General features: G+C 41.8%; 1 protein-coding gene across 1 annotated transcript in view; it reads right to left on the reverse strand.

Annotated features, from left to right (window-relative positions):
• Positions 1–27,780, reverse strand: part of EGFLAM (EGF like, fibronectin type III and laminin G domains) — a 76,302-nt gene extending 48,522 nt beyond the window's left edge. Inside the window, exons 1-6 of the mRNA XM_030469871.1 lie at positions 27,664–27,780; positions 9,306–9,415; positions 7,193–7,276; positions 5,463–5,489; positions 938–1,055; positions 526–658 (exon numbers count right to left, since the gene is read on the reverse strand). Coding sequence (XP_030325731.1) covers positions 526–658; positions 938–1,055; positions 5,463–5,489; positions 7,193–7,276; positions 9,306–9,415; positions 27,664–27,778 — 587 coding nt within the window. The 5' untranslated portion in view covers positions 27,779–27,780. The remainder of the gene's footprint in view (positions 1–525; positions 659–937; positions 1,056–5,462; positions 5,490–7,192; positions 7,277–9,305; positions 9,416–27,663) is intronic.
• Positions 27,781–27,997: the final 217 nt, after the last annotated feature.

Consider the following 27,997-nt stretch of genomic DNA (forward strand, 5'->3'; position numbering starts at 1 on the left):
TAAACAGAGAGGCCAATATTTCATGTAAACTGGATTAGCGTTAGGATAACAAAGCAAGTCTGAGTCCTGCAAGCTCAAAATCCAAAAGACTTTCATCAGGTAAAGCCACCTAACATACTGATTTCACAATCCTCAGGACTCTGCAGCCCAGAGTACTCCTGCTCAGGGAAACTGTTCTGCCACACATTTTTTTTCTCAGCATGGTTCAACAGTGTTTGATGACAGAAGAAACCCAAAACTTCACTTGCTCAGGTCTTTATTAAAGGGAACAGATCAAATTAGATGTCATTTTCTTCAGTCAGAAGGTACATCTTACCAGGATTTTATCAAAAAAAAAAAAAAGATTTCTCATTCTGTCTTTAAATTTTCACAGTAATTTAACACTTCAGAAAACTAAGTATACTTCATACGGTAAGTAAATAAAGCACGAGAAGAATATATATGTGGTTTAATAGTGCAATTTTGGTAAAAACAAAATCCTGTAGTGCATAAACACTGAAATTCAGACTTCACTGGCAAACTTGCCTGATAAATTCCACCGTGTAGTACTGGATGGGAGAACTTCCTTCACTCCCAGGCTTCCAGGATAACGCAACTTCTGAATCAGAAACTACCACGATCTGGGGCTGATGGGGCGGTGCAGGGGGCATGCATTTATCTAAGACAGAAAAAATGCAAAGGATTTTTGCATAAGACAGAAAAAATGCAAAAGATTACAGAAGCAGATGGGCTAATACACACAATAACCCAAACCCCACAGACTTGGGAATCAAATTCATAGACTCACCTGCTTCCCCTCTAAAACCCCACACTTGTGGAAAAATAATAGTAAAATATTACAATATTGTACACAGCAGAGATTTAGGTGCAGTGGTCTGCTGTGTTACAGACATGCCCTTTTCAGTTTTGCAACAGAAAGCCATGTACACAGTGTTACCTTGGGATAAAGTTGTCACATCTCTGGGCATGCTGGGCCGTCCTTTCCCCGCCCAGCCGTATGCTCCGACACTAACACGGTGAGGAGTGCCTGGCTTTAGATCACTGATAACAACTTCCTACCAGAGTCAAAAGAAAACAAGACAAAAACATTGTGAAAGCTTTTCCATGTAACTGGGATGGTGCTGTGAACTGGCATTCAGGGATCTTACATGCTATTTTCCATGCAACCTCCTAGGAGGATTGTCCCAAGCCCAGCTCAGAAGCAACAAACACAAACAGCACCACGTGTTTCCTCTCAAGCTGCAGCTTTGCCCCTGGGGAATACACAAGGATGACCTGGACCCATTTCTCAGCATAACTCAAAAAGTTGCAGATTGTTTGCCTTCACTGTCCAGCATTTTGGCTGGTGAAGTCAAAGTCACATACTATTCCCTCCCTTGAGCCAATTTCTGGCATTCAGTATCAGTCTGGTGCATTATCTTTTTTGTTTGTTTGCTTGTTTTTCTTTTTCTTTTAAATCCAGAGACCGTAGAAGATCCTGAGAATGAAGCAAGTTGATGCAGTGTGAACTGATGATCTTGAATTTCTCATGGAGTAGAAACCAGTCCCATCGCTTCTTGCTATTTTCCTAGCCCAGCTATCAGCTTGACCTGAAGCAAGCATTTCCCTTATTTGTCCTTCTGCCATAAACTCAGTAAGATTAACCCACAGACAACTACTGTAAAGGAGGTGATGCTAACTTCCATGTGAAGAGCTGGTGCTGCTGAATACTCTTTGAAGGAACCTGCTCAAATCACCCCAAAATTACAAATGTCACCAAAATATTATGTTTTATCACTGGTTGGTGCACATAACATGGAACAACTTCAGGCATTTAGATCTGGATTTTCATGGACTATATATAGATGTGTACAGAAATTCAGTATTCTTTACCTGCAACCTATCTGTAGAGAGATGTAAATCCTAGATTTACAAATTTTGACAGCATATATAAGTAAACAGAAATACCAGGTTCTACACCATAGCCTGTTTTGGTGTGGAAAAAGCACTTACAAAAAACCGTTTTACAGAGATTTTTTTTTTATGTTTTTTATTCTCTGATACTAATAACTTTGTTCACAGTGCATGTGAAAATGCAGAAATCTCCTCTCTCTTCATGCTGGAACAGACTTCAAATTGACATTTCCAGATTCAGTAAAATAGTAAACAACACCAAAATTTTATTAATTGCTACATTTCCTTATGATGGTCTTTTGGACAAACTCTCCTTCTCTACTCTTTGGACAACTTACATTATTACTACAACATTGTTTGGCAACACCCTGTCATCTGTCGTTTATCTGTGGTTTTGGAACTCAGTCACTGATTTCATATGAACATGGGCCACCTGACCATTATCCTGTTTTTCCATCATTCACCCTTGATCTGCTTGAATGATCTGGATTCATCTGAGAGAAATTATAACAATGCTGGAAAAGTAACTGCCCAGAGAAAGGCAGCAGGGAAATTCACACCAAAAGATTTATCTTGGTCTTTCAGCCTCGTATATCTGAAGTGACTGAGGTCTTCCAAAATGCGTTCCGAAAAGCTGGTTGCTGAAAACCCGTCACCTCCTCCTAATGACAATACCGATGACCCGGCCCCTGCCATTCCCTCCTCCATGTCACACATACTATCCATCTGTATTTAAATTGCATGCATTTGTTCCTGCCGATATCCCTCTTCATTGCATTCATTCTTACGAGGGAAAAAAAATCCGCTAATATGTGTCTTACTGCTTTCACATTATTCAGGAACTTGGCCTCCTCAGAGAGTGGGATATTGAGGTACTTACCTCCTATTATTACCTCTATTAATACTTAAGTCTACAATAAACTAAAAAGAACAAATCTCATTGATCGCAAGGCCAATGAAGATCAAAGTCCTAATATCTACTTAGGTATTTAAGCTCAATACGTATACCCTCAAAACCTCAGTAAAGTGCTTTCTTGTTCACACACATGGCTATCTGTCTCTTTCTTCTGGCAATGTCCTCTCCATGAGCATAGGTGTTGGACAAACTGAGGATATCTTTGAGATCAAGTACCTTCTAATCTAGGATCAAGACATTAGTGAACAGGTAAAGATTCAGGACACCATCAAGCTATCCTAACCTGTGGCAATCTCAGGGAATACCCATCTCATACCAGAACACTTTCAAATGAGGTTCTAAAGAAGAAACACATTTCCTTGTACCGTATAGGAACGTGGGAGTACATATTTCACCTCTTTTTTTTTTTTTTTTTTCCTTGTATTTAGGAGAAGGGTCCTAAACTCAAGTTTTTTCCACTGCAAAAGACACACAGTGCCCTCACAGATCAGGGATTTAATGTAGAAGAGTTAGATCCCCATCATTTTTGTAGTCTTTCTACTCAGATTGCCTCTATATTTTGGAGCATGATACCTCAAACTGGACATTACATTGCCAATGAAGTTTTACTAAGCAACAACCTCGCTTTCTTGTCTTACACAACATTCTTGCTAAAACCCTTTCATCACAATCTCACATTCTTGAATGGCGGGAAGCAATGTGATGCCTTTTCTGTAGCGTAGGAGTCAGGTGAACGCAGAAATCGTATATCCTTCCCTGCCTTGCCACACAGCTTGCCCTCCCACCAGTGTGTTGAAACCGCTGTGAGTGCAGTAAGCTGCCTCACAGAAACCAGGATCACAGATTATTTTCCCAAGAAAACCTGTTTTCTGATTTGTTTTGTTTTAATAAAAAAATCACCAAACACCTCAAACCCTGGATTACAGAACAGCTGCAGAAATTGAGCTGGGTTTCGTGACACTTGATTCCCTCACAACTCCTTCCCTCTACTACTGGTCTCCACTGGTCATTCCTCATTTCGTACTGGTGTGTCTGGTGATTTGATAAGGAGCAATATTGCTCTCCGTAGTGCTGTGCCTGACCTAAGACCTCGCACCTTTAATGTCAACTAATTTTTCTTGGGTTTTTTCTTCATTCTTGGGTTTTTTCTTTCTTTTTTTTTTTTTTTTTTTTTTTTTAATATTTGTGCTCAACTTCTCGGAGATTATGTCCAGTAGAATGACTGCCTTATTAAATTACACTGCATCTGTACTTCTCCTGGCTGCTCTCACTTACATGCTCTCTATTCTAAGATGATATAATACAGCTATAATATATTATCCACTTTACTAACACACAGGCACAGGCACACACACACAGAAACAGTCAATGCAGTTCAGCTCTTCCTATGACAATCTTGCATGGTCCAGAGAAGCCTCAGAGAAAGTAGGAGCGTCGTACTCAGCACTGGGAGCGGAGGCTTAGTGAAGGAAACATGAATTATGCAAGCTTAACCACAAAACAATTGCAGATTTCTGTTGAGTTTGGTATGAATATAACAGAAAGCATTTCAGCGAGAACACCACTTCCTGAGGACTAATGACAGCTGGGAGCTGATTAATCCCACTCAGTCATACTTCTCCACAAGTAGCCTTCGGAAGTGTTATTTTTATCAAGCAGAAGAATAGGGCCCAGCATGGAACCTCAACTCTGAAATGCCATGATCCAGACTCAGCTCAGCTGGGATTGAACCAGATAGTCCTTGTTCAAGTGCATCCTGAGGTCTATCTGAACACCAGCCTCCTATAGCCCAAGCAAACTTCCCCTAATTCAGACTATGAAAGCTATGTGAGATCTACCAACTTTGTGAGATTTCTCCATTCCTAGAACAGCTTTCAGAAAAGTTTGCAGGACGTAGTTGATGTTAGGGATTTTGGTTAAACACTGAAACTTCTGCCCTTCCCCTACACAAACCTGAGTAGCTCCTGCTTGCTTCCGCCACCACAATAAACCCAACCAGTTGACTGTTCATAGGAAGCAGACTGGACGGAGTACAGGACTGGAAAGAATTAATCTGAATAATTCACCAGCTGCAAAGCCATTAAAAGGGCTGGTTTTTCTTTCAAACCTGTTTTATACTAGTTGTTAGTCTCCCACTCCTTCCTCCTGGGCGTTGCATGGCTGGCCTCTTGCTGTGCTCCTCCTCCTTGCCTTTAGCTGGACTGGCTCAGGTTTTTCCCCCTCTGTCTCCTGGCTCAGGATTTTCCCTCTCTGTCTTCTCTCCCACTGCCAGACATTTGTTCTTTCCTGTTACTGTGTGTCTGCTACCCAGCTGTCCCTGATCCCTGTAAGTCCTCACTGCCTGGGTATAGATCACTTTTACATAAATTTATTCCAGCAAACCAAAGCATAAACACTTCTGATGTCTGAGAGAAAAGTTTATCCATTGCTGAAAAGTGAGCTGCTGTACCTACACCACCTTCTTCACCTCTGGATTTTGAGCTTTACTACTATTTCCCACATTTTGACTAGAAAAGATCCCATAAAAGTGCTAAGTAGGACCAACATCTGACATCAACTTTTGTGTGTGAATATGTGGAAAGAGCAGGTCAGAAATGTTCAATTTCATTCTAAATCACAGTTGCGACCAAGGTTCACATGAAGCAATACTTACAAAAATTGCTTGTCCTTCAAGTTGACCCTGGGAAAAAGCAAAATAGAGCTTGTTAATGAAGTAACATACCAAAAAGTGATGGCAAAAACACATAAGTAACAGGTCAGGGGATTAAAACGAAGTCAATGCTGCAGTATGTAATAGTCTATGTGGCTTTTATTCATCTGCGTGAGTGCTGGGATACAGACTCTATTCTCCTTGTGAGTAAGAATTGCTGCTGTCAGGATTAGGATAAAAAACCAATGGGCTGTTTGATCTTTGCTGGCAGTACTAGTAAGGATGGGATTTTGGGGGAAAAAAAAATGAGTGAGGAATACAGAGATAAAGATCAGAAGAGGGAAAATAATGCCAAAAGAAAGAAGTAATATACCATGACAACAATATTTTTTCATTCACCATGATCCCAGAAACCTGAAGAAGTCAGAATTGACAACCAGAATGATAGAAAACTGCAGGAAATCTGAGCATCCCTCTCAACCACACTTCTCACGGGGAAGGTTTCTGAGCACTGCCCAGCAGGGATCAGGAAATATCAGTGAACGCATTTCATTGAACTTCATGTGGGGAGACTGAAGGAAGCAGGGTGAGGAAATAAAGAGAATGAAGATGAGCAGAAGAAAAAGGTGAAAAAAAAATTGAATTGAGAAGAAGGATCACCAAATAAAGACTGGAAAGCCTGCAATGCCCCTTTGTGCACACATAAGCCTTTGATTCCTGTGCTGGTAACATTGCTGTCTCGCGGACAGACTGCCCTTTGCAGAGCACAGTATGAAAGTGCCCCCCTCACAGCAACACTCCTTTGCTCTCTGCGCAAGCAGAGGCTGGAAAATCTCTGTTCCTGCCTTGATGAACTCAAAGAGCAGCTTCTTTGCACTAAGCAAACACCAGCATGTTTTGAGAATACACTTTTAAAGCAGACAGTATTAAAACCATCCAGAAGCACAGAGGAATTGCTCTCATCTCAGCAGTAATTGCTCAGCTGTGCAGCAGAAGAGAATGGCCAGTGTTCGTTCACAAATGGAAAAAGAAGGGGAAATTGATGAGAAAAAGGGAAGGGGAAGGGGGAAAGAAAAGGGGAGAGTGGAGTGAAATAAAACAAAGTAAGAAAACAAAACAGAGATAAAAGGAAAAATAGAAATAAAGAAAAGAGGAAAAATGAGAAGCAAGGAGAAAAAGAAGTGCTTTCCTGTTCAAAAAAACCCAGAAGTTGAGGGAATCTTCTAGGAGATCGACTTGCACAACTGCAACAAAGGCAGCACTATTAAACTGTTTCTCAGGAGGCCACAGTCCCATACAGAGACAAAAAATACACTGAAAATGATGTGTGTCCTTTACCTCACTCACTTACCTGTGTCAGGCACTGCAATACACATACACTGATATTGTAACTCTAACTGTGCAGAAAGTCATGCAATTCCCCATCCATGTGTGGAAGTGCACAGAAAATGCATATTCAAAATTAAAAGTTCTATTTTTGTAGATTCCAGAGGTCAGTACTAGGAAGACACAAGCAAATCCCAATAGTTTTACATGGCAACAAGGAGCAAAAGTATATCACATTGACTGGATTACAGAAAACCATTGTGATTTCCTTTTGCTTGATACCCAGACCAGATCAGGGGCTTGGATGCTCAGCATAATTAACAAACCAGCAACATGTAGACAGTTGCAAGTTCCAACTTGCAAATTCCTCTCCAGTGCTTTGACTGTTGATGAAAAGGAACACTTACCATGCTAAGCATATCCAAACTCAGGGGAACATCATGTGAGAGCTGTTTAACTGCTTTGTCATCTTCTACTTCTGAGTAAAAGACCTTGGGAAGAAGATACAGTCAAGCCAGTTAAAGCAATAACTCAATACTTCAGAATTACTTAAAAGCAAGTGCATTGTCATCATGTTGTGGACAGCATTTGAGCCTATGTTCCCCTACCTTTTCAAATGCATAAAAAGCTAATGCCCTTTAACATTCCATTCGTATTTGATAGAAGTTGTCAGCATGACCAAAGAATACCATCTTACAGAGTATACTCTAAATTGACATGAAACACAACCTAGCTTTTAGGGCAGACTTGAACTGACGACTTTAATTGTGCATCAGATTGGACAGATTGGTCAGATTGGACAGCTGAAGATTTGTGGGACTGGTCTGCACAAGTTAGGCATTTTACTTCATGTAAGGAAGATACTGACATTACATGATTATGTCCTTATAAAAACTGCTGTATCATAAATGTCTCCCTATGTCTGTTGTGTACTGGAGACTAATGAGCCAGGGAAAGTCTGCTATCCTGTGCACAGAGACCCTGAGATGACAGAGGATCAAAAGCTAACACAAGGTGAAGATGGTTTGGGTACAGCACTGTCAGTGCTGTTTGTCACTGGTTTTATTATCATGCCACACAGGAACTCAAGGCTTACAAATCAACTGGGGCTCAGATACTTCATCTACAACATGAACATTAAAAACTATTTATGATTTATGACTATAATGTATTGCAACTGTTTGAAAAACATCATGATCTATAGAGAAGCAACTGCATCTCTGTTTTGACACAAAGGAATGAACTACACTCAGAGCCTGGCTGAGGCAGATTCTGGCTGAAGCAGATTCTGGCTACAACAAATTTTTCTCAGTGTCCTAGACTACAAGCACTTTTGTAATGATAAAAACAATCCTGCAGCTGGACTGCATTAGCACCATTTACAAGACCATTGGATGAAGGGGCATGTGTTCCAGAAATACCTGTGACAGGGAATTTTCTCATTCTTCTAGTGTACATTAATAATAAAAGTAGTCAGGATTTTTCTGCGTCCCATCTTTTCATGTAAAACTGAATTCTGGAATTTTTTTTTTCTGAAAATTTCAAACCCTTACAAAGAAAGTGCTAACAAAACCAACTGCTATTTTTTTACTGTTGTAGGGGAAAATAATTAATTCTAGTTGATATTCCACATCTTTGGTACTAATTCCCCACTGACTAACTTCCACTGTGGGGCTGAGTTTCATTGTTATGGAATACTTGTTAAAGCAATATCTAATAAAAATGAATTAATGCAGATTAACACTCATTGTTTTTCTGCTTGCACACTAATACACAGTACTCAGTTTAGGCTAGCCACTCTGTTGTGCCCAATAGGCAGAATGTAAAGTGTCAGAGGCTTGGAGAGGGTCAGAGCCTCCCTTGTAAAATTTCTGAGTAAACCAGGAAAATCACTCAAATTCTTTAAGAGAAATTCACCACTGAAGTAGGGGGGAATAAAACAAAGTCTCTTTTGATATTTAAGGCTGTGGCTGGGCTCTCAGGGACATTATGCAGTACAGTACCTACTGGGGAAGAGACACCATGATACTCTCCTTCTCCTGTATCTGCTGCCAATCTGGGAAAGTGTAAAGGTGTCATTTGGAAAAGCTGTTCCTGTTAAAGCAATCCTCAGACTGGAAGTACAAGTCAAAGGATCTGAATGGCCCTGAAATCACCATGCATCTCCCTTTGCTTGCACAGCATAGTATTGACCTGCTCTGCTCTACTTTACTGCCTTGGCTGCAGAGTGCACCAAGATCCTTGCATGGAAAACACAACTGAAAAGCAATCTATATCCACTGCAAGCCCTTAACACCCAACCCTAATTCCCATCATGGCGTGCTTCTAAAACATGAACTACTTGTTTCTAAAAGTTACAGCTCAATCCATTCAAGCCCACTGTCCTGTGACCATTTTCTGGGCAATGGTGCTATTTGTTACAAGAACAGGCTCTCCTCCTTGCTTCACCATGCTGCATGCACAGTCTGAGGCCATGTAGGATATTGCAATCCTCTGTTAGCAGCATAGAGCATCACTTACCGTATATCCTGTGATGGTGCTTACATGTTGCTTTGGCATTCTCCATTGCACGCTAAACGCTGTGCAGTTCAGTGAATCCAGCAGTATATCAAGAGGAGGCCCCAGCCTATCTGCTCAGAACAAAATGACACTGTATGAGATGCCATAGAATGTAAAACCACTCCTTTATCCACCTGGCAGCTGTGGCTTTGAAGACAAATAGACCTGTGCTGCCCTCGTTCCAAACTGTCAAATATAGCCCACTACTCAGATTTGACTTGGGTGCAACTTTTCCCTCTCCACCTCTGCCTTCCAAGGCACTGGTGGGATACCTGGAGATATGGGGCAAAAGAGGACATCCTCTCTCTCAGTGGCAAGGAGATATTTATCAGCTCAGGACACCACACAGACATCTTCAGCCTCCCCTCATCCTGTCCCCCAGGCTTCACGTATCTCACCAGCACCCTTGTGTAATGAAAACCAAACCAAACCCAAAACATGCCTCCTCTTCAGTTCTTTTCTACTTTGGCACAGGCCAAGTGATCCCCTTCATGAGCCAGTGAGAGGTTTCCTTATCACCACCAGCCTCTGCAACCTCAATTCCTTCACAACAGCTGCGGATGGAAAGGGCAATGATTTAAGTAAGAAGCAAGATTAATCTGATGAGAAGGGCCCCTCAATCCCCACCTGCCTCTCTCCAGATGCAGGTTACAGCAATGGGATCTCTTGACATCATGCCTTCAGTGCTGCCACAATCAACCCCACCTCTTACCAGCTACAGTGGGAGGAGGGCATTTTCATACAGCTGTACTAGTCCCACAGCACCTATCCATCTCTTCACATGGTACAGGTTGGTGTTTCAGTACAATGGCTAACAAAACTACTGCAAATAAAATAAAATAAAATAAAATAAAAGCTGGAGAAGGAAACCCTGTGCTCCACATCTCTGGTAACATGTTAGAAACTGCATTCTAACTGCAGTTGGAGAACGGGCGGGCAGAGGAGCAATTCTGCTCTGTAATCTGAGCAAGATTTTTAACATAACTTCTCCAAACCACCATCATCAATGCTGTTGAAATCAAACACACCTAACAAACAACTGTAATAGAGAACTGGTTCAAACACTGAAGAGATGCTGTAAACTATCCAGGACCCAAAGACAGGGACATCCACACGTCTATAGTGCTTGTACAGTCTGTGGCACAGGTTCAGCATCCTAGGATAGTCTCCCAAGAAGGGTTTGGAGTTTAGCACAGCTCACAAGCCATGTCCATAAGTCAGTATGGACATCTTTCAGTAAGGAAAGGAGTTCAGCCATGCAGTTCTCATATGGATGAGAACCAAACTATGCCATACTATTGATCTGGGCCTTAGCTCATTTTCATTATTAGCACAGACTTAGTCTCATGGATCAAAGGTCATGCATGGTTGAAGATCATGCTTTGGTATGCTTTTGGTAGGAGACTTGCCAAGCTGGTCAAGGCAGCTTTAAACTAGATTTGTTGGAGGACGGGGGCACTGATCCATCCCAACACTACCAGTCAGTTGCCAGCACTTGTAATGTATCCTCAGAGCGATGCAGAGCTACTTCAGCCGCTGAAGTCGGCTCAATTCAGAGCCTGGCTCAGATGCCTCTATACAAACACCTGTGGCATGGGGAATAAACAAGACACCTCACTTGGAGCACTGTGTGCTGTTCTGGTGTCCTCAACATAAGAAGGGCATGGAGCTGTTGGAGCAAGACCAGAGGAGGCCACAAGGATGATCAGGGGGCTGGAGCACCTCCCGTATGAAGACAGGCTGAGAAAGTTGGGGATGTTCAGCCTGGAGAAGAGAAGCTGCGTGGAGACCTCATAGCAGCCTTCCAGTATCTGAAGGGGACCTACAAGGATGCTAGGAAGGACTCTTCATTAGGGACTGTAGTGATAGAACAAGGGGTAACAGGTTCAAACTTTAACAGGGGCAGTTCAGGTTAGATATAAGGAAGAAGTTTTTTACTGTGAGGGTGGTGAGGCACTGGAATGGGTTGCCCAAAGAAGCAGTAAATGCTCCATCTCTGGCAGTGTTCAAGGTCAGGTTGGACAGAGCCTTGGGTGACACGGTCTAGTGTGAGCTGCCCCTGCCCATGGCAGGGGTGTTGGAACTAAGGTCTTTAAGGATCTTAAGGTCCTTTACAACCCAAATTATTCTCTGATTCTATGATTCTATCCCTGCTTGGTCCTGGGGCTCTGAGCACAGCAGAGTACTACCTCTCGTGCTTACCTCCTGCCCTGTGTTCAGCAATAGCTGAACCATACACCATCATGTACCACCTGTTACTGAATGCACAGGAAGAAAGAGTGGCCAGGGCTGGAGTATCACTGTCTAGTTAAGGAGCATTTCACATTCAGAAAATATCTTTCTGATCTTCAAAACATCCAGTGAGCCAGATTAGTATTAGATCTGTATCAACAGTAAAAGAAAAAGAATACTCCCTAACCATTCACTCTTAGCATGTTTGTGCCATTCTTGTATTACTTTTAAGGGAGGCTCTATGAGACAAGTTTGCTGGGAGGCACAGTTGCTGAAGTAAAAAATTGTAACCAGCAATATCAAATACTCATATAAGGCAGGCTTCAAATTCACATTCTGAATGCATCAAAGGCCAATAAAATAATTTACAGAAAGTATTTGGTGAATAATTTGGAACAACAAATAAATTTTAAAATAAAAATGCAATCCATTTGCAGACTATCTGTAAACAGAGAGGCAACATCTGTTTAATAAGGAGCCATGCCATGAATTATTCACCCAGCCCTGCTAAACACTACTATCTCCAGTTTGCAGATGATGAAAAAGGCACAGAGAGCCAAATACTGACCTCAGTTACACTGGCATATATGAATTGTCACTGGAGGAGTAAGCAGAAACTTAAGCCAGGGAAAATAAAAAAGCTGGAGAGATCTATATTTCTATATTGTTTAACACCCCCTAGAAGTAAGGGGATTCCCCTAACACACCGAAGACAGAGGAGAGGTGCTTGGGGACAACGTATAAGCAACATCAGCACCCAGCACTGTCTTTGTGAGCAGCCTCAGATGATGCTCAACATCAAAAGATGGTTTGTGGAGTGTGCAGGATCTGGTGTCACCGCATCGCTGCATCCTGCCCTCCCAGTGACAAGACCATGCAACAAGTAGGCATGGGCACTCACCCTGCCAGGCACTGTGCTGCCTCCTCTTTAAACCAGGAACCAAGAGGAAAACAAAAACCTGGGCCAGAAAAGAATTATTTCCTGGGGAGGATACAGGGCAGAGAGGAGCATTCATACAGTGTGGTGGTCCCCCAGTCCTCTGCTGTCATCACTCCTGACCTTGTAGCTTGCTGATGTGCATCTGGGGATTCAGAGTTGTTTCTGGTTGCCAGAGTGCAAATTTCACACAACTCAGCAGAAAGTAAAAAATGTCCATTTTTGGACTGAACTTTCCTCACAACCATGACAGAATGACTGCGTGATCTCACACAAGCAATGTTTATGCCACTGAGATGCAGGAGCTGTCATGGCTTTGAAACAGTCATGCTGCGACATTATACCAAAGCTGTTTGTCAGCAGCTCACAACTGTTCCAATACATATTGCTGTTTATTAACAAATTATTTTGGGATAAATGTGCGCTTGAGGTATTTTGCAAGATTTTATAGAACATCATGTATTAGGCACTCTAAAAATGGACATTAAAAATGGTCTAAACCTTTCAATCAAAGGTCATGTTTAGCCTATAAATACCAAAAAGAGTTTTCAAGGGTAAAACTCTATGGATATTTGTAGCTCCTCCTACAATTCAGAACAGAAATACCTCTCTTTTCAAAATCCAGCATGAAATCTCTGTTAACCTGATGCACAGTACAAAAACACAATGGAGCCTTCTCCCTGCTGCAGCCTGCTGGATGGGAACCTGCAAACTACTAAATCTACTACTTGTGCATACTCTGAAGATCTGCCTCAGTGATGATCGCACCTGCAAATGTCTTCTGCAGTGAAGGAGAGCTCTGGATGGAGATTAGCTCTGATAAAAAAGAACAAGGAACCAGTTTATAAAAAAATAAAATTAAACACACTTTGTACGAACAAAGTCATTCTTCTTTCTGGCCTGCCAGGCACAGAAAGTTTGATATTGTCCAAAATGCTCTGATGAAACTGGTAGTGGAAGCAATGACCTCGGTCCCAGGCAAAGAAGCCATTAATCAAGGAGGAGCTCTCTTATACATATTATGACTATACATTGTAAAAGTACATCAAATACAGGAAGTTAGTGACGATTTAGCTGTAGATAAACAATGCTGAGCTAACAACATTGTATTTACTTTTCTGCTTACAGCTGTTTTGTTTCTTGTTTATAGATCTGTTTGGTTTTATACTTCTAAAAATATGCAAAAACTGCTAAACCAATGAAGAAGTCACCAAACGAGCTCTCCAGATGAGCTGAAGAATACATGAGCCCTCTCCCTAACACGGGGTTAATTTTACTATTTCAAATAATTAACATTATTTGAAGTCTTGCTTCACAAAACATCTCAAATTAAAAATGGTAAAAAAACTTCTCCTATCGATAAAAATGTCTTTTCCATTGCAGGTCCACTGCTACATACAACAACCTCTGCCCATAAAGTAAACACCCACAGGCTACCATCAAGGTGGCCACAGGTAAAGTGCCTGGAACAGTCCCCAGCCTCAGCCAGCCAATGATGTATTGGCACCTCAGGGTGCTGCTTGCACTGAATCCTCCAACAGCGATGTCACTTCCATGTCTACTCTTGTGATTTTAATAAGAGTTAGCGTGGGTACCCAATGGGAACATGATCCACTGCTCCCAGCCTAACCATGCTGGCCTCATGCAGTTCAGGAGCAACCATCTCAGATTAATGCTTTCCTCCAGCTACTTCAAGAGAACAGCTCATGCACACACAGACAAGTTCCTCCTTCCTTCCCGTCATGAAGTGACCCCAAAATCTTACTACAGTGATGAACAGTTATGAGAAAAACTCAACTTCAAAACAAATACATTTCTTATGTTCACAAGCTTCACATATGAAGTACTTTGGATGAGTTGGGTAAAGTTCATCACAGTTGGTAATATTATTTCAGAGGAAATTTCAACATTTATTGAAATATTAACATAGATTAAAATACTACTGACTGAAAATGGTATTTTTTAAAATATTCGTTAATTAAGTATCTGAAAATATTTGAGTTGGAAGATTTTCTTTTAGAATTTTAATTATATTTTACATTTCACTTTCTTTTTCCTATTTAGATATTTATGTTGCTTCAAGGCATGCAGGTAGTCACAGGTACTTACAGGTCCTGAAATACTATAAAAATAATTCATTAATACAATCCATATGCAATAATATGGTAATTCATTTAAGAGAAAATGGTTGGTTCATTTCATCTTTACTAGTTTATGGTTTGGAAAATTAAAATATTTATTCTACATATTCTGTGCTCTGTTAATGATAGAGCATAGGCCAGTGAAATAACCATTTAATTATTTTATTTTTAAATGCCTGTGGGTAAGAGCTAAGAGGTACTGACTGAAGGATTCCTTATTTTCCAGGTCGATGTTTCTCCTATTTCTATCCAGTGAAACAAGAGAAATTTGTTGATGAAATGCCAGCTGCCTACAATAAATCTGGAAAGGACTTTTTACAAGGACCTGTATGGATAAAACAAGGGGGAATGGCTTTAAACTGATAGAGGGGAGATTTAAATGAGACATTTAGAAGAAATTCTTTACTGTGAGGGTGGTGAGACACTGGCACAGGTTGCCCACAGAAGCTGTGTATGCTCCATCCCTGGCAGTGCTCAAGGCCAGGCTGGACAAGGCTTGGACCAATCTGGTCTAGTGGAAGGTGTCCCTGCCCATGGCAGGGAGTTGGAACTGGATGAGCTTTAAGGTTTATTCCAACCCAAACCCTTCTATCAGTCTATAGAATCATAGAATCATAGAATGGCTCTATGAATACAAAAAGGAATAAAAAGCCTCATGAAAGAAAATTCAAATTAATTCTAAATTGAATTTTTCAGAACAAAACCTTTTCCTTAAAGATAAATACTTTTTGCTTTGTTTCAAACATTATTTAATTCAGTCCACCAAGTCACAAAAAAAATTTTATTGAAACAGCATTTATCATTGAAAAAGCTGTTCTCAAGAAAGAAAACCACTCCTAGAGGTCCAATCCTAGAAGTGGAACAAAATAAATTGTGCCACATTCACTCTCTCACCGAAATATTGGTGAAATTCTAATTTTTAAAACCATAAACAGTGATAGGGTTTTCTCTTGTTTCCCTTCTTCTTACAGACTGAACGAGGTTACACAAACACCACAGTGTAATGAGGACAGCATGATGTTCTGGAAAAGGTCAGGAAATCCTAAATGAAAAAAATGTGCCATCTTTTAATCTCTTTGAAGCATTTTCCAGCTCCCACTGCCCAGCAGCGGTATGCAAGAAAGCAAGAATCTCCCAGCTGCAACAACGTCAAAGGATGATGACTTGAAACTGGAAAATCTCAGCCGGCCACTCCTGTTCCTGCACCCTGAGTAGCAACATCAACATGGAAAACATAAAAGAACAGAGAAAGCTTGATAATTGTTGCTCTGATTGAGTCAAATACCACTGCTAGTGCACTAGATTCTGTTAAGAAATCCACCGGATCACTTGCATGCTGCCACAGTGAGCACTGGTGCAGAGACTGCAGGTAGTACAGCTCTATTGAGACACTGTAGTTATTGACCCAGACCATGGTGCACAAACCTTTCAAGAGACTAACCTGAGCTCAGTTTGGTCATTTAAAAATACTGTAATAAACATAACGGAAAAAAACCCTCAACATTGTAATAATAGCAGGCTTTGACCCACGTGATGTTTTCCTGATGCAGTATATAGCATCTGTTATCTGCGCAGGTACGTCTGAGGAGACAGTCATCGGGGTATTTATAGTCCAAGGAAGAGGAATGAAAGAGGCAAAGCTCAGAACTTAAGCTACAGTGCAGCACAGCGAATCCCATTAAAAACTAGCAGGCACAATGTCAGTGGCGACTTTATAGCAGCTTTTCATGTGACCATGACCCTGCAGATCATAGAAAAAAAGGGCAGAGGTGGGAAGCCCTGTTCCCCTCCCTGTGCCCCTCCCCAGAGCAAGGGTCTGCTCCCAGGAAAGCTCCGATGTTGCAGGAAGAATAAAGAAAACAGGGGAGCTCTGTACAGCACATAGTGACTTCCAGGTGTGGGATGGAGAAGCAAAAGCTGATTTTTTAAATAATATTTTTTAAGAGCTAGATAATGAAAAAACCCCCCTAGCTGTGTATGGTTATGTACTGGAACCTCTTTTGGGGAATTCCTGGTGCTTAAAGTTATTAAAAGCAGAGGACACCGTTATGTCTGAGCAAAGGTCTAGTTTATACCTGTCCTGCCTTTGTCAAGAGGGACAGCCAGGGCAACCTCTCGATAACTCTTACAGGCTTGTGTTTTTAATAATTACTGAGCAGAGGCCAGTCTGACTAACAAAAGTGTGCACTTACGTACACTGTGTCTGCATCTGAGATAACCTGCGGAGATATTTCTTGTAATGGAAGGACTTTCCACTTCAAGCACAAATGCAGTATAGATGCCTATAAAAGGCTCCACTGAGACATTCCACCTGCACCATCTCAGGTGCATTCCTGGAAGCCTGACTCAAAATCTAGTACTCACACACATAAAACCAGGCTTGTGCTTCTGCTGTCGAAGCCCCAGTGCTGGATCAAGGCTGTCCTTATTCCTGATGTCTCTGCAGAGGAAAATGGTAGCCAGGTCTCTGTTCCTGGAGATGAAACAGCACTGAGGATCACCTCTCCCTGCTCCAGCCTACTGGCTGCTTGGATGCAAAGCTCATCATTTTTCCTTTCCTGGGATTTCCTGGGTAGGCTGGGACCTTGTCTTGTGCCTGTGGCTGTGTCCAACAGCCAGGGGACTGAAGCTAGCCCTGTCTACTGTCAGAGCCCTGCCTGCCCTGCTGATGCCTGCATCCTCATTAGCTACTTCACCAGTTTTCAAATAACTTTTATAAAAAGTGTCCCTAAGTTGTAACTTCGGTGTGGTGTTGGAAAGTAGCTGAAATCAAGCTATGGCATGATAGCACATCTGTGGTACAGACTTTACTAATCAGTAGGATGGGCTAGATAAGAACCAGCATGCCAATAGCATTCCCTGGTATCTCCTTCGACCCCATCTGCCTCCATGGTTTTCTACACTGGGTCTACATTGGGAACAACAATCAATAAAAAAGCCACTCAGCTGGCAGGCAACAGTAAGTTTGCATATGCTGCCCAGGTGAGACAGACTCAGTGAGCCGCAGGGGAAATGGCACCTAGGGAACACTGTGCCATCCAAGGGTGCATCTTCATCCTACCACTGAGCAAATACAACAGCCCACAGCCAGTGGCATGGGCAAGGTCTCACACCTTCCCTTGCTCTGTCACATCCCTGCTCTTCCATCCCTCTGCCTCTAGGCGCTTCCCTCCACCTTCCTACCCCAGGACTTCTCCCTCCCCTTTTGCACTGATTTGAGTGCCATCTAAGAGAATTCAACCCACTTCCACCAGAAAAAAAAAATAAAAAATAAAAAAAAAAGAAAGAAAGGGGAAAAAAAAAAAAGAGGCTGTTCTCTTTTCTCTTGTGGGCCATGCATCTGAGATGTTAGGAAGCACGAACATCAGAGGATCTCCAGAAAACACGGCACTCCAAGCACTATCAGAAGCAGGAAAACATTAACAAAGTTGCCCCCTAAGTCTTAGGCATTGTTGGTGAAAATAAAGTCTACTAAGCAGGCCATTACTCTTCTGAAATGAAATGACAAAAATAACGATAAAAGTCAGCATGCTACATTTTCTTAGTGTTTGTAACATATGTAAAATACATAAGAGAACCACATATGAAAGACTTTGGTTTTATTATAAAAAAATACAGCTTCATTACACAGATAAAAGATATATATAAACAAAAAGGCCGGAAAAACTGTAAAAACACCAAATAAATAACTTGAAAGTTTATTTTTCCACCAATCAATATCACTTAAAGGTTTATTTTTCACATGTTCACTATCCAAAGCTTATCACCTTCAATGGGAACCATGGTAAAATTGTTCATGCTGCTTGAAAAATGTTCTCCTTGATGTGTCTTAATCTCTTTGCTTTATCTACTACAAATTTCTCTCTCACTGATACACAATACAGAACAGCTCTTGAAGAAATAGCTTATTTGGTATAAGAAAAAAAATTCAAGGCGAGCTTCTGGAAAAATGGTCAAGTAGAAAAACTCGGCAATTATGGGCGCACACACACGAAGATTAAAGTACAAAGAGAACAAAGCTGACCATGTGACAAGCAACAAATGTGCAGGGTGTGAATAAGACACATAGCATCTTGGGTTCCCACAATCCCTGCAAGTCCTGAGGAACTGTTTTGAAGCTCATTATTGGTGGACACAAACAATCTGGTTGTGCCCTAGAGAGTACCACAAAAATAAAGGTGTGGGTTGGTTTTCCCTGTGGTTTTGGCACAGACCGCATACAACTACCCCAAATGGTAGCAGCCTCTCACTGAACATCTTTGTACTGATCACAGGTAAAGCAAACACATGCTTATCTGGAGAAAGCAGACCAGTTGGTCCAGCTGGTGTTTTCAGTCCATGACAGAGTGGAGGACACCTCAAAAGAAGCTAAACGCAAGAGTTCAAACAGATATTTTCAAGGCATACTTATGACAGCCTGTAAAAACATAGAGAGCGTGAGGCTGGAAGGCACCTCTGGAGACCACCTAGTCCAAAACCCCGCTCAGAGCAGGCTCAACCGTAGCAGGTTGCTCAAGATTTTGCCTAACGAGTTTTTAATATCTCCAAGGATGGAGACTCCACAACTCCTCTGAGCAAATGCTCAGTCACCCTCACAGTAAAGAAGTCTTTCTAATGTTTGAATGGAATTTCCTGTTTTCAGGCTGTGTCCATTGCCTCCAGTCATGTCACAGGGCACCACTGAGAAGAGCCTGGCTCAATCTTCATTACTCACTCCATCAGGTATTTATATACAACAGTAAGATCCCCCCAAGCCTTTTAGTCTCCAGGATGAAGGGTTCCTTTCAGTCCTTCCCATACCAGAGATGCTCCAGTCCTTTAATCACCTTCGTGGCCCACTGCTGGGCTTGCTCCAGTATGTCCCTGTCTTCTTTTGTACTGGGCAGCCCAGAACTGGACCCAGTACTGCAGATGTGCCCACCAGTGCTCAGCAGCGAGGAAGAACCACCTCCCTTGACCTGCTGGCAACACTCCTCCTAACACAGGGCAGGGTGCTGCTGCACTTTTTGTGGCAAGGGCACAAAGGCTGCCATGGCACAGCAATCCTAACAAGACTGGAGAAACCAGTTCAATTGCAACTGTGATTTTACGAAAGGCTGCTGAAGGCCAGGTCAGGGAGGAAATCTGGCATCATCTCAAGGAGCAAGAAATTCTTCTCCAACTCAGTTCCTCCATAACAAACAGGATAATTTCACTACCTTCTGCAGTCAGCAAGTCCCTCCATTCACCAGCAGTATTAGTGAAAACCACAGAGGAAATTCTTTGTCTCTACTAAGTGACTGAAATAGACGTACTTTTTAAACCTGACTCCCTGCATTAATTTAGTGTGGGATGTGGCTGTGTATCCAAAGAGCCAGCAACAAGCAGTGGGATGTGAAAGCTGGGAGAAAGACTGAGGGACGAAACCTTCTTTGTTGCAAGAGACAATAAGACATGGAATATGTGTCAGCGTGAAGACTAGATACATAAGGAAACAAACAACAAATGGCCCAGACACAGCCATTACGTCCACAAAGCTAGTATCTAATACTCCCTAGTCCTCTCAAAGCATTCCCTGCTCCACTGGCATGTTGGCTTCTGCAGCCTGAAGAGTCCAACCCTTTGGCCTCAGCCTCTACCAGGGCTGCCTCACCATGCAAGCTATGCCCTTCTCTTGGCATTAGCTGGTTCAAATGGCTTGTTCTTTTCCCCTTTCTGCCCAGTTTAGGTGCTGTCCAGTTCTCTGTCCAGAAGTGACTGGAAGAGCCCCTTATATTCTGCAGTTGTCTTCCTCCATCCTCTTTCTGATCATTTTGTCCTGCAGCTTTACAGAGGTTTGAATGGCTTGGACACTCTCATCTCAGCCTGCTAAGAAGTCATTTAGCACATATATAAAGAGTTGCAATTGTTGAGGGCACCATACCATAGCACTGCCATTATGACAGCTCAATTAAGATGAGAAGAGTAGCAACCTGCAAACAACAGGTTCATGTGTGAACTGGAATGTCATGAAACTGGAGTGGGAACTAACATTTGCCTCTGTGCATGGCTGGAGTACCAGCTGCAATGTCACCATCTCTGTAAATAGTTGTCTTCATAAAAAGACTGCTTATTTTTAGAAACATATTGCCTTCTCCTGTGATTATCTAGAAAGCAGAATATGAAACAGAGCTCACATTCTATTCCAAGTAACAAATTCTGGCTTCTGCTATCTCTAATTAAACCATAAAAGTTTTGGTCCCAGACAGTTACTTTCCACGATTTGCAGTTTGACAGGTTTTATTCCTGTTTTTTTTCCTGAAATGATCTTCCAGTTGAAATAATTTTTGCATGAAAGAATTTCACTTCAGTGAAATTCTCTATAATCTTTGCCCTTAGGATTTTTTTTAGAAGGTTTTTGAGCTCAGCAACACAAAGCCAGTCTTGGTTTTAAACTTTGTATGTGTAATAATGCCTCTGACACATTAGAAGAATTGGACTGTTTTCTGTATTTGAAAACAGCCTGCTGAACATTCAGAAGATGCTCATTTCCCCTCATTTTAGAAAGACAGTTCAAATTGCAAGTTCCAAATATACACAGGTGTTGATATGTGACTGTACCATCATTTTCACAGGTGCCAGCAATTTTAAATGACTTTAAAAATCAGAAGAAGTGTTAAGAATAATCTGGCCTGGGACTCTTCCAGCCTCAGAGGTCTTTCTGTGTGAGTTACACCAGTGTGACTATCCTCTGAGGACACAGAGAAACTCAGAACCATTTGGTGTCTACTTCTTGCAAGAATTGCTGTTAACGTGACTGTTATCTGCACTGTTGTTTAAAAAGTGTTTATTAACTATAAGGTTAACATGTATAAGTGGAAAGGCGCTCTATCACCATTTGGTGGTACACCCAGAAAGCCACGTGCAGAATATGTTAGCACCAGCATATGGTTTATCTCTTCTACTTCCAAAAATAATCCAGGATAACTTCCGGCAATGCTCAAATAAATGGTATTTTTAAGAAAACAAAGCCAGTGAATTTTGACTATCCAAGCACATGGCAGCAAGCCACTAACTTGGTTTCTCTCACAGCCCCATAGCTGTCCTCTTGCTTTTGAATGAAAGCCTCCCTAGGTCAATATTGTGTGAATTTCTCTTTCATTGCAGACCAGTATCCCAAGGAGTCTTCCTCATCAGTTGTTCTTACTGCTCTCAGTAGAAGTACTGGTATGAACTTGTTGTATTTCACGCTGCAGACCACTCACTTGCAGAGTTTCTGGATCATCACACACTGTATCATTACCTAGATTTGAGTTAGTTACCTGCTTGTTGCGATGGAGCTTTCCCCCTAAGCCTCCAATTTTTAGTGGCTTATGCCCTTCTGAAGCAGTTACTTTCAAAGATGAATTCAGCTGTGCTTGTTCTCACCTTAGTAACTCTGCAAAGTCTGAAAAAATAATGTTCATCTTTTGCAGTGGTCTGGATGTTCTCGTAAGTATTACAACTAACCTAGTGTTTGTGTGTAAGCATCTTCACTTAAAATAAAAAATAAATCAAATCTTGCCTATTCTTACTCAAAAGCATTTCTTTTCTTTTGGAATTAATTATGAAGAATGTGTTTTGTGTTTTGTTTGGTTTGGTTTGTGTTTGTTGGGTTTTTCGTCCAGACAGATAATTTGTTTGCATAGAAAACCATGAGGAAATTTTATTCAAGATCACATAGCTAATATAGACCCCTGCATGCCTATGGTTTGAAAAGACTTTTGTTACGTGATCACAGACCACCATTGCACATTCCCTGGTAAATACTGCACCAAATTTATATGTGAACTAATAAAATCTGCAAAGACTTTTTCATGGTAATTTACTCAGATTACAGGCATCTTTGATAGATTTTACTAACTTTTCAATATGAGAAAACCTTTCTATAACCATTTTAGTGTTTCACTTCGTTGTAGCAGAAAAGCTGTGAAAAGGTCCTAACAGTCCTGTTTTGAGTCTTAATCATGAAGCAACAATGTTAGTCATCCTTTGTTTATTACTATGTTCAGTAGAACCACATTAAACAGATATAAGCAGAATTAGGTATAAGGTTGAGTTCCAACACAAGCATGATCTGAGGAATGAGAAACTCCCAAGTATGCGTTCAGCTGACTGATGAGTTTGTGGGATACTGAAGAGATGTCATCCACTGAAATTTGATGTTTTATGACAGCAGGGTACTCTCTTGCTCCTCAGAGAGCAAAGGATGTCTTTTGGGTGACTGACACTCCAAATCCCTACCAGTAAGTCTAAGAAAATGAATCTGATCTTCGGATGTACTCACTCCTAACGAACTGTGCACAGTACACAGTACACTGTGCCATGTGTAGTCCAGTGTCACTGTGTATCTACCAGAGAAAAAGAGGGGTTTTTTTTTCAGCAAGGTATGATCTAACATATGGAGGCATTAACCTACCTATTATAACTAAAGTAGTGCCTAGTAGTCTTGACTAAAATAGGGGTACAGCTGTGCTGAGCATCCTACAGAAGTCCTATTACTGTCTAACATGGCTTGGTTGGAAAAGGTTAAAAGCACAAAACCATTGTAACCCCACTGTGAAAACTGAAAATCTGGCCTGGGAAGGGCTGGTAAACCCTCAAAACAAATCTGTGACAGCCTCAGGACAAAAAGACTTCCAAAGGGTCACTCTAGTGCCTTAACTCCAAAACAACCTTTCTCCTCCGAAGCATCACTGGAAATCCCTGTATCTGGTATAGATATATTTCCACCAATTTTTAAAAATGCCTTGGCTATTTTTGCCTTTCTGAACACTGGTGGAAGTCTCTCTAGTAGTTTTAGAGGTGGCATTTGCAAAATGCTGCCCAAGTAAGACATTTACCAAAACTTTCTTATTACAGAAGAAGATAGCAATTTCAGGATGGAAAGGATACAACACATTTTGCTGAAAGTAAGACTAACTAAAGTCAGAAAACATACTTCGAAATGAGTGATTAACAGTGACATGCTAAGTAACATGCTCAAGTGAAATAATTCAGTGCATACTCATTGTTGGCCCAGAGGGTATTAGGGGAATGCTCGCACCTGCGCAAGGTGGTGATGGAATTGATCAGTGCTAGCAGGATTTACCAGAGTATGGATCCCCGAGGTACTAGAGCAGGTCCAATCAGAATGAAAATGTCACATAGTGTTGTGACCCAACTTACACTCAAATGCAATAAACAGCAAATACATATATAATCCCTGCTTGATTGATTTTACTGGCACCAGAGACATAGAACAGTGTAGTCTGATAGCCCCAGCTTTGGCAAATGTCTGAAACAATAAAAGAATTATATTATTCTTCCCCCATATAAATTATTCACATCTTCTTTATTAGTTTTAGCTCACAGATGTGCACTGTCTCTGCCAGCTCTGCTGCCCTTGCGTTAGGAATCATTCAGCTTCAGATTAATATCTTTTCTCAGACACCTCACATTCAGCAGCAGATCAACCTCACCCCTGCAAGCTTTCCATGTGGGATTTATTATGACAGTGAATTACAACTCATTCTATGGTCTTTCCAAAAAAATCCTAATATTTAAGAACTCAAGTAAGCACCTTCTTTCATAAAGACTACTACATTTTTCATATCTGTAGACCTGATTTTCAAGGTATTCTGATACCTAAATAAGACTAGACTTTCAAAAGTGTTCCATATCCAGCAGTTCTTACTATATAGCCAGATTTTCTAAAGAATTCAAGTATCACAGTGCCAAGTTCTTAGGAAAAAAAAGTTATTTACTATAGTGCTCACCAGGGATATGGGCCCTTTCAGAAATCTGGCACGGATATTGAGTGCTACACTCTTGTAAAGCCTTCAGACTCTAACCAGTCTGATTCCTTCAGCATTTACACACAAAGCCAGTGATGTCTACTGTTATGGACATCTGCGAAATAAATACAATACAATACAACCCAAATCTTTATTTGTATTAGTTGGCAAGCATAATAACAATAATAAAGGTTTCCTAGGCATCAAATATGAATATTTTATTTTCTCTGTGCAGACCAACTCAACAGTTTTAATATTCTACAGGGCACTGGAATTTGACACTGTTACTAAGAAAGTAGCAATGCAATATAGTGCAACAAGTTCATGCCATGAACATCCATGGGAAATTGACTAAGTGGTCAGATCTTTGCCCTATAAGGCTCTAAAATCATAGAACCATTAAAATTCAATTATTATTGTGTTTATATTAGTAGTAGTATTACACACTGGGGGCTCAGTCTAGACTTCCCAGCCTTCAACCAAGTGACTGAAACTTGAAGCAGAAACAGTGAAAACCTGTGTCTTTGCAGAAGGCAAAAACAAGAAAATAACGTGAAAGCAGCAGAATGACTGCCAGCTTCTGAGAGTACAAGATGTAGAGAATCCTAGCCTAATCTGTTCCCAACTACGCTATTCACCACACAGTGTCTAAGGATTTGTTTTAAGCCCTTCCCAACGTGTCTGTCATCCCATTTCCTTGTTGCCAGCAAATGTATCTTGTAACTGTAAATAAATGTTCAAATGAGTTTAGCAGTCATCAGGATGTTTCAAATTTGAGCACGACAGATTTTCCCCGGAAGTTTAATTTAAGAAGCTGCATTTGTGGCCATTTAGCCATATATTTTATTTGTTACTTTGCAAACAGCTTTCTTGCTCTGCTTACTTTTCGGGATTGCAAAATTGATCTTTGTAAACTAAGCCTTGAACAAAAAACCTTGGAAAAATGGAGATGCATTTGACTATCTTTTTTCTTTTGACCAACAGGACCTCCCAGTCAGATTCTGTTACTGAAAATGAACTATTTTTATCACTTCTCTCTCAATATAACCTCTTGCTTTCACCTTAGTTACAATTCTTGCAGAAGTCTCAATTTATTGGTATTAAATGGGAAACATGAAAGAGGGGCTTGGAAATCTTAAAGAACTTTTAGCTATGTTATCTCTTCTTCACCCATTGCTTTTGGATGGTAAATCATAGTCTCTTTTCACTTTTAACTGCCCAGCATGGGATACGCTGCAGAGCAAGGCAGAGACACGAGCTACCCAGAACTATATGTGTTCTCAGTGTTTTGACAGCAACATTTCACAGTAGGAGCCCAGCCATGGGATTCTCAAAAGCCCACAATTCCAACTGCCCTTGGCAGAGTGCAGATGGGATTTAAATCATATATGGCTGCACACATACTGTCTGGGGGACTTCAAATCTTGGTACAAGTGGATTTTCAAATGTTTGCACAGATTTTGAAAAGAATTGTTCCCATATAAATCTTATACAGCAAAAGAAGTAGAAAAGGAACAATTTAATAAGACAGTGAACCTCAAATAAATCAGTTATAAAAATTAAAAAAAAATTAACATAAATTGTGTAGCTAGTAAAAGTAAGGTAAACACGATATTGGCATATTAATTCATCTCCTCCACAATACTAAAAAAAAAAAAAATGTTTCCAAGCTTTAAACTGTTGTAATTTAATGCACAGGAATACACTTCACCTAGGTCTGACATTCTGTTCTGATTAGGGGAAACAAGTACACCCACATGTAGAGGAATATTTACAAATATCTACACATTTCCAGCCCCAACTCCACATATATAGTATTTTAACATAAACTACAGATCATCTCATTCACAACTACAGTCTACCTAATTTCCTCAAGTACTTAATGGCAGCTATTATGACAACCAAGGATCATGGGACTAGATCCTTAAGCGACAAGGTCAGACCAGTAAAATTAGCCATCTGTCCAGTAAGGGCTTTAAGCTCAGACTTTATTTAAGTATTAAGTTTCCAACTGTACAGGCATTTGTTGTTTCAATTTTTTTTTTTTTTTTCAAAAGAGCAAAAGAATGCACAATACTTATTCTAAAAAGCAACAATACAAATCTTTTAACACTGTGGAATATATACAAAATGTGTCTGAAGCTGCAAACACTTTGGGAGCTGAGGCAGAATTAACTAAACTTGTTATGTTTTTGATTGATCTGATCATGGTGAACTCAGAGATAAAGACTTCAGGATAGTACCAGAGTCTGTGACAGTCTTGGGCATCATTATTTCCTTCTAGCACCACAATTTTTCAAGTATGCAAAATGTCAAACTCCGCCTCACACTGCACCCCATCTCACTGTTTACATTTTACCTTACTGCTCCATACACTGCAGCTGCAGGGGCTGAAGGAGCTGCTAAGAGTCCAGGGTTTTAACTTTCAGCCACTATGGACCACATACCACCACCTTGGTCAAGGTGCAAAACCCTGCAACAGCCGTGGGAACTCTCTCACAGGTCATAGGTAGTGCTCAGCCAGAAGCAGGACCTTGGAGCACCCCACATCATGCCTGGGTACACAAAAACTACTTTTTTTTGATGAAATTATTGCTTCCCTAGCCATTTTTCTTTCACATTTCCTGCTCTATGTATTACATTACTGGCTACCACACACATAAATGTCACAGCAAAAGCACAGCCCTGCCGACAGGAAACCTCCGGCCGGCACAGAGGTTCACCTGGCTCCTAACTCAGCTCACGCAGCACCACAGGTTATGGGCTTCAGGGAAAAACGGGTAAAAATTTTGCCAATCTCTTCCGCAGTAGCGGCAGTCGCGTCCTGGTCTGTAACTTGGGTGAACCCACCGGCATGGGTGTTAAGTGCCTGAGAAAATAGATCCTTCACTGATCCTGCAACTTTACCACTTTCAGTGGCACACTCCCTGCCACTGCCTGGGCATCCTCCCTCACCCCCGGGTGGGGGAACAAAGCACGGGCTTGCAGGGAAGGGCAGGGAGCGGCGCTCTCCCGGCCGGCCGGACCCGCTGTGGGCTGGATGCGCCCGAGGCTCACGGGCGAGGTCATCTCATACACGACCGGACCCGCCGCTGCCCGCCGCGTAGCCCCGGCCCCGCCGGCGTCTCCACCCAAGCCCGCTGCGACGCTAGTTTTAAAGGGACGCGAAACTTCGCGGGGTGCAAGCGTGGCGCAGGAAGGGGGCATCTCGAATCCCGCATCACCGGCTGCCCTACCTTGCCGGCGGGGGATGCTCCTCCGCGGCACCGCCGCGGACCCGAGGCACGCAGCCAGAAGCAGCAACGAGGCGAGGCAGCGGTAGCGGTGGCGGCAGCGGCCCTGTACCTCCATGTGCGCCGCGTTGTCCCGCCGGCGCCCGAGAGGGGAGCTGGAGCCGGCGCGGAGCGGAGCGGAGTAGAGCGGCGCGGCTTGCACCCGAGCCGGGCAGGGTCGGGGAGGGAAGGAAGAGAAAAGAAGGGAAGGGAGGAAAGAGAAGGGGGGAGGAGGCTGGGTCGGGCCCTTTGATGGGATTACCGCAGCGGCGGCGCTGGGCACAGCTCGGCACCTCCC

Source organism: Strigops habroptila, chromosome Z (assembly GCF_004027225.2).
Source record: "Strigops habroptila isolate Jane chromosome Z, bStrHab1.2.pri, whole genome shotgun sequence".
In the NCBI taxonomy this organism is placed as follows: domain Eukaryota; kingdom Metazoa; phylum Chordata; class Aves; order Psittaciformes; family Psittacidae; genus Strigops; species Strigops habroptila.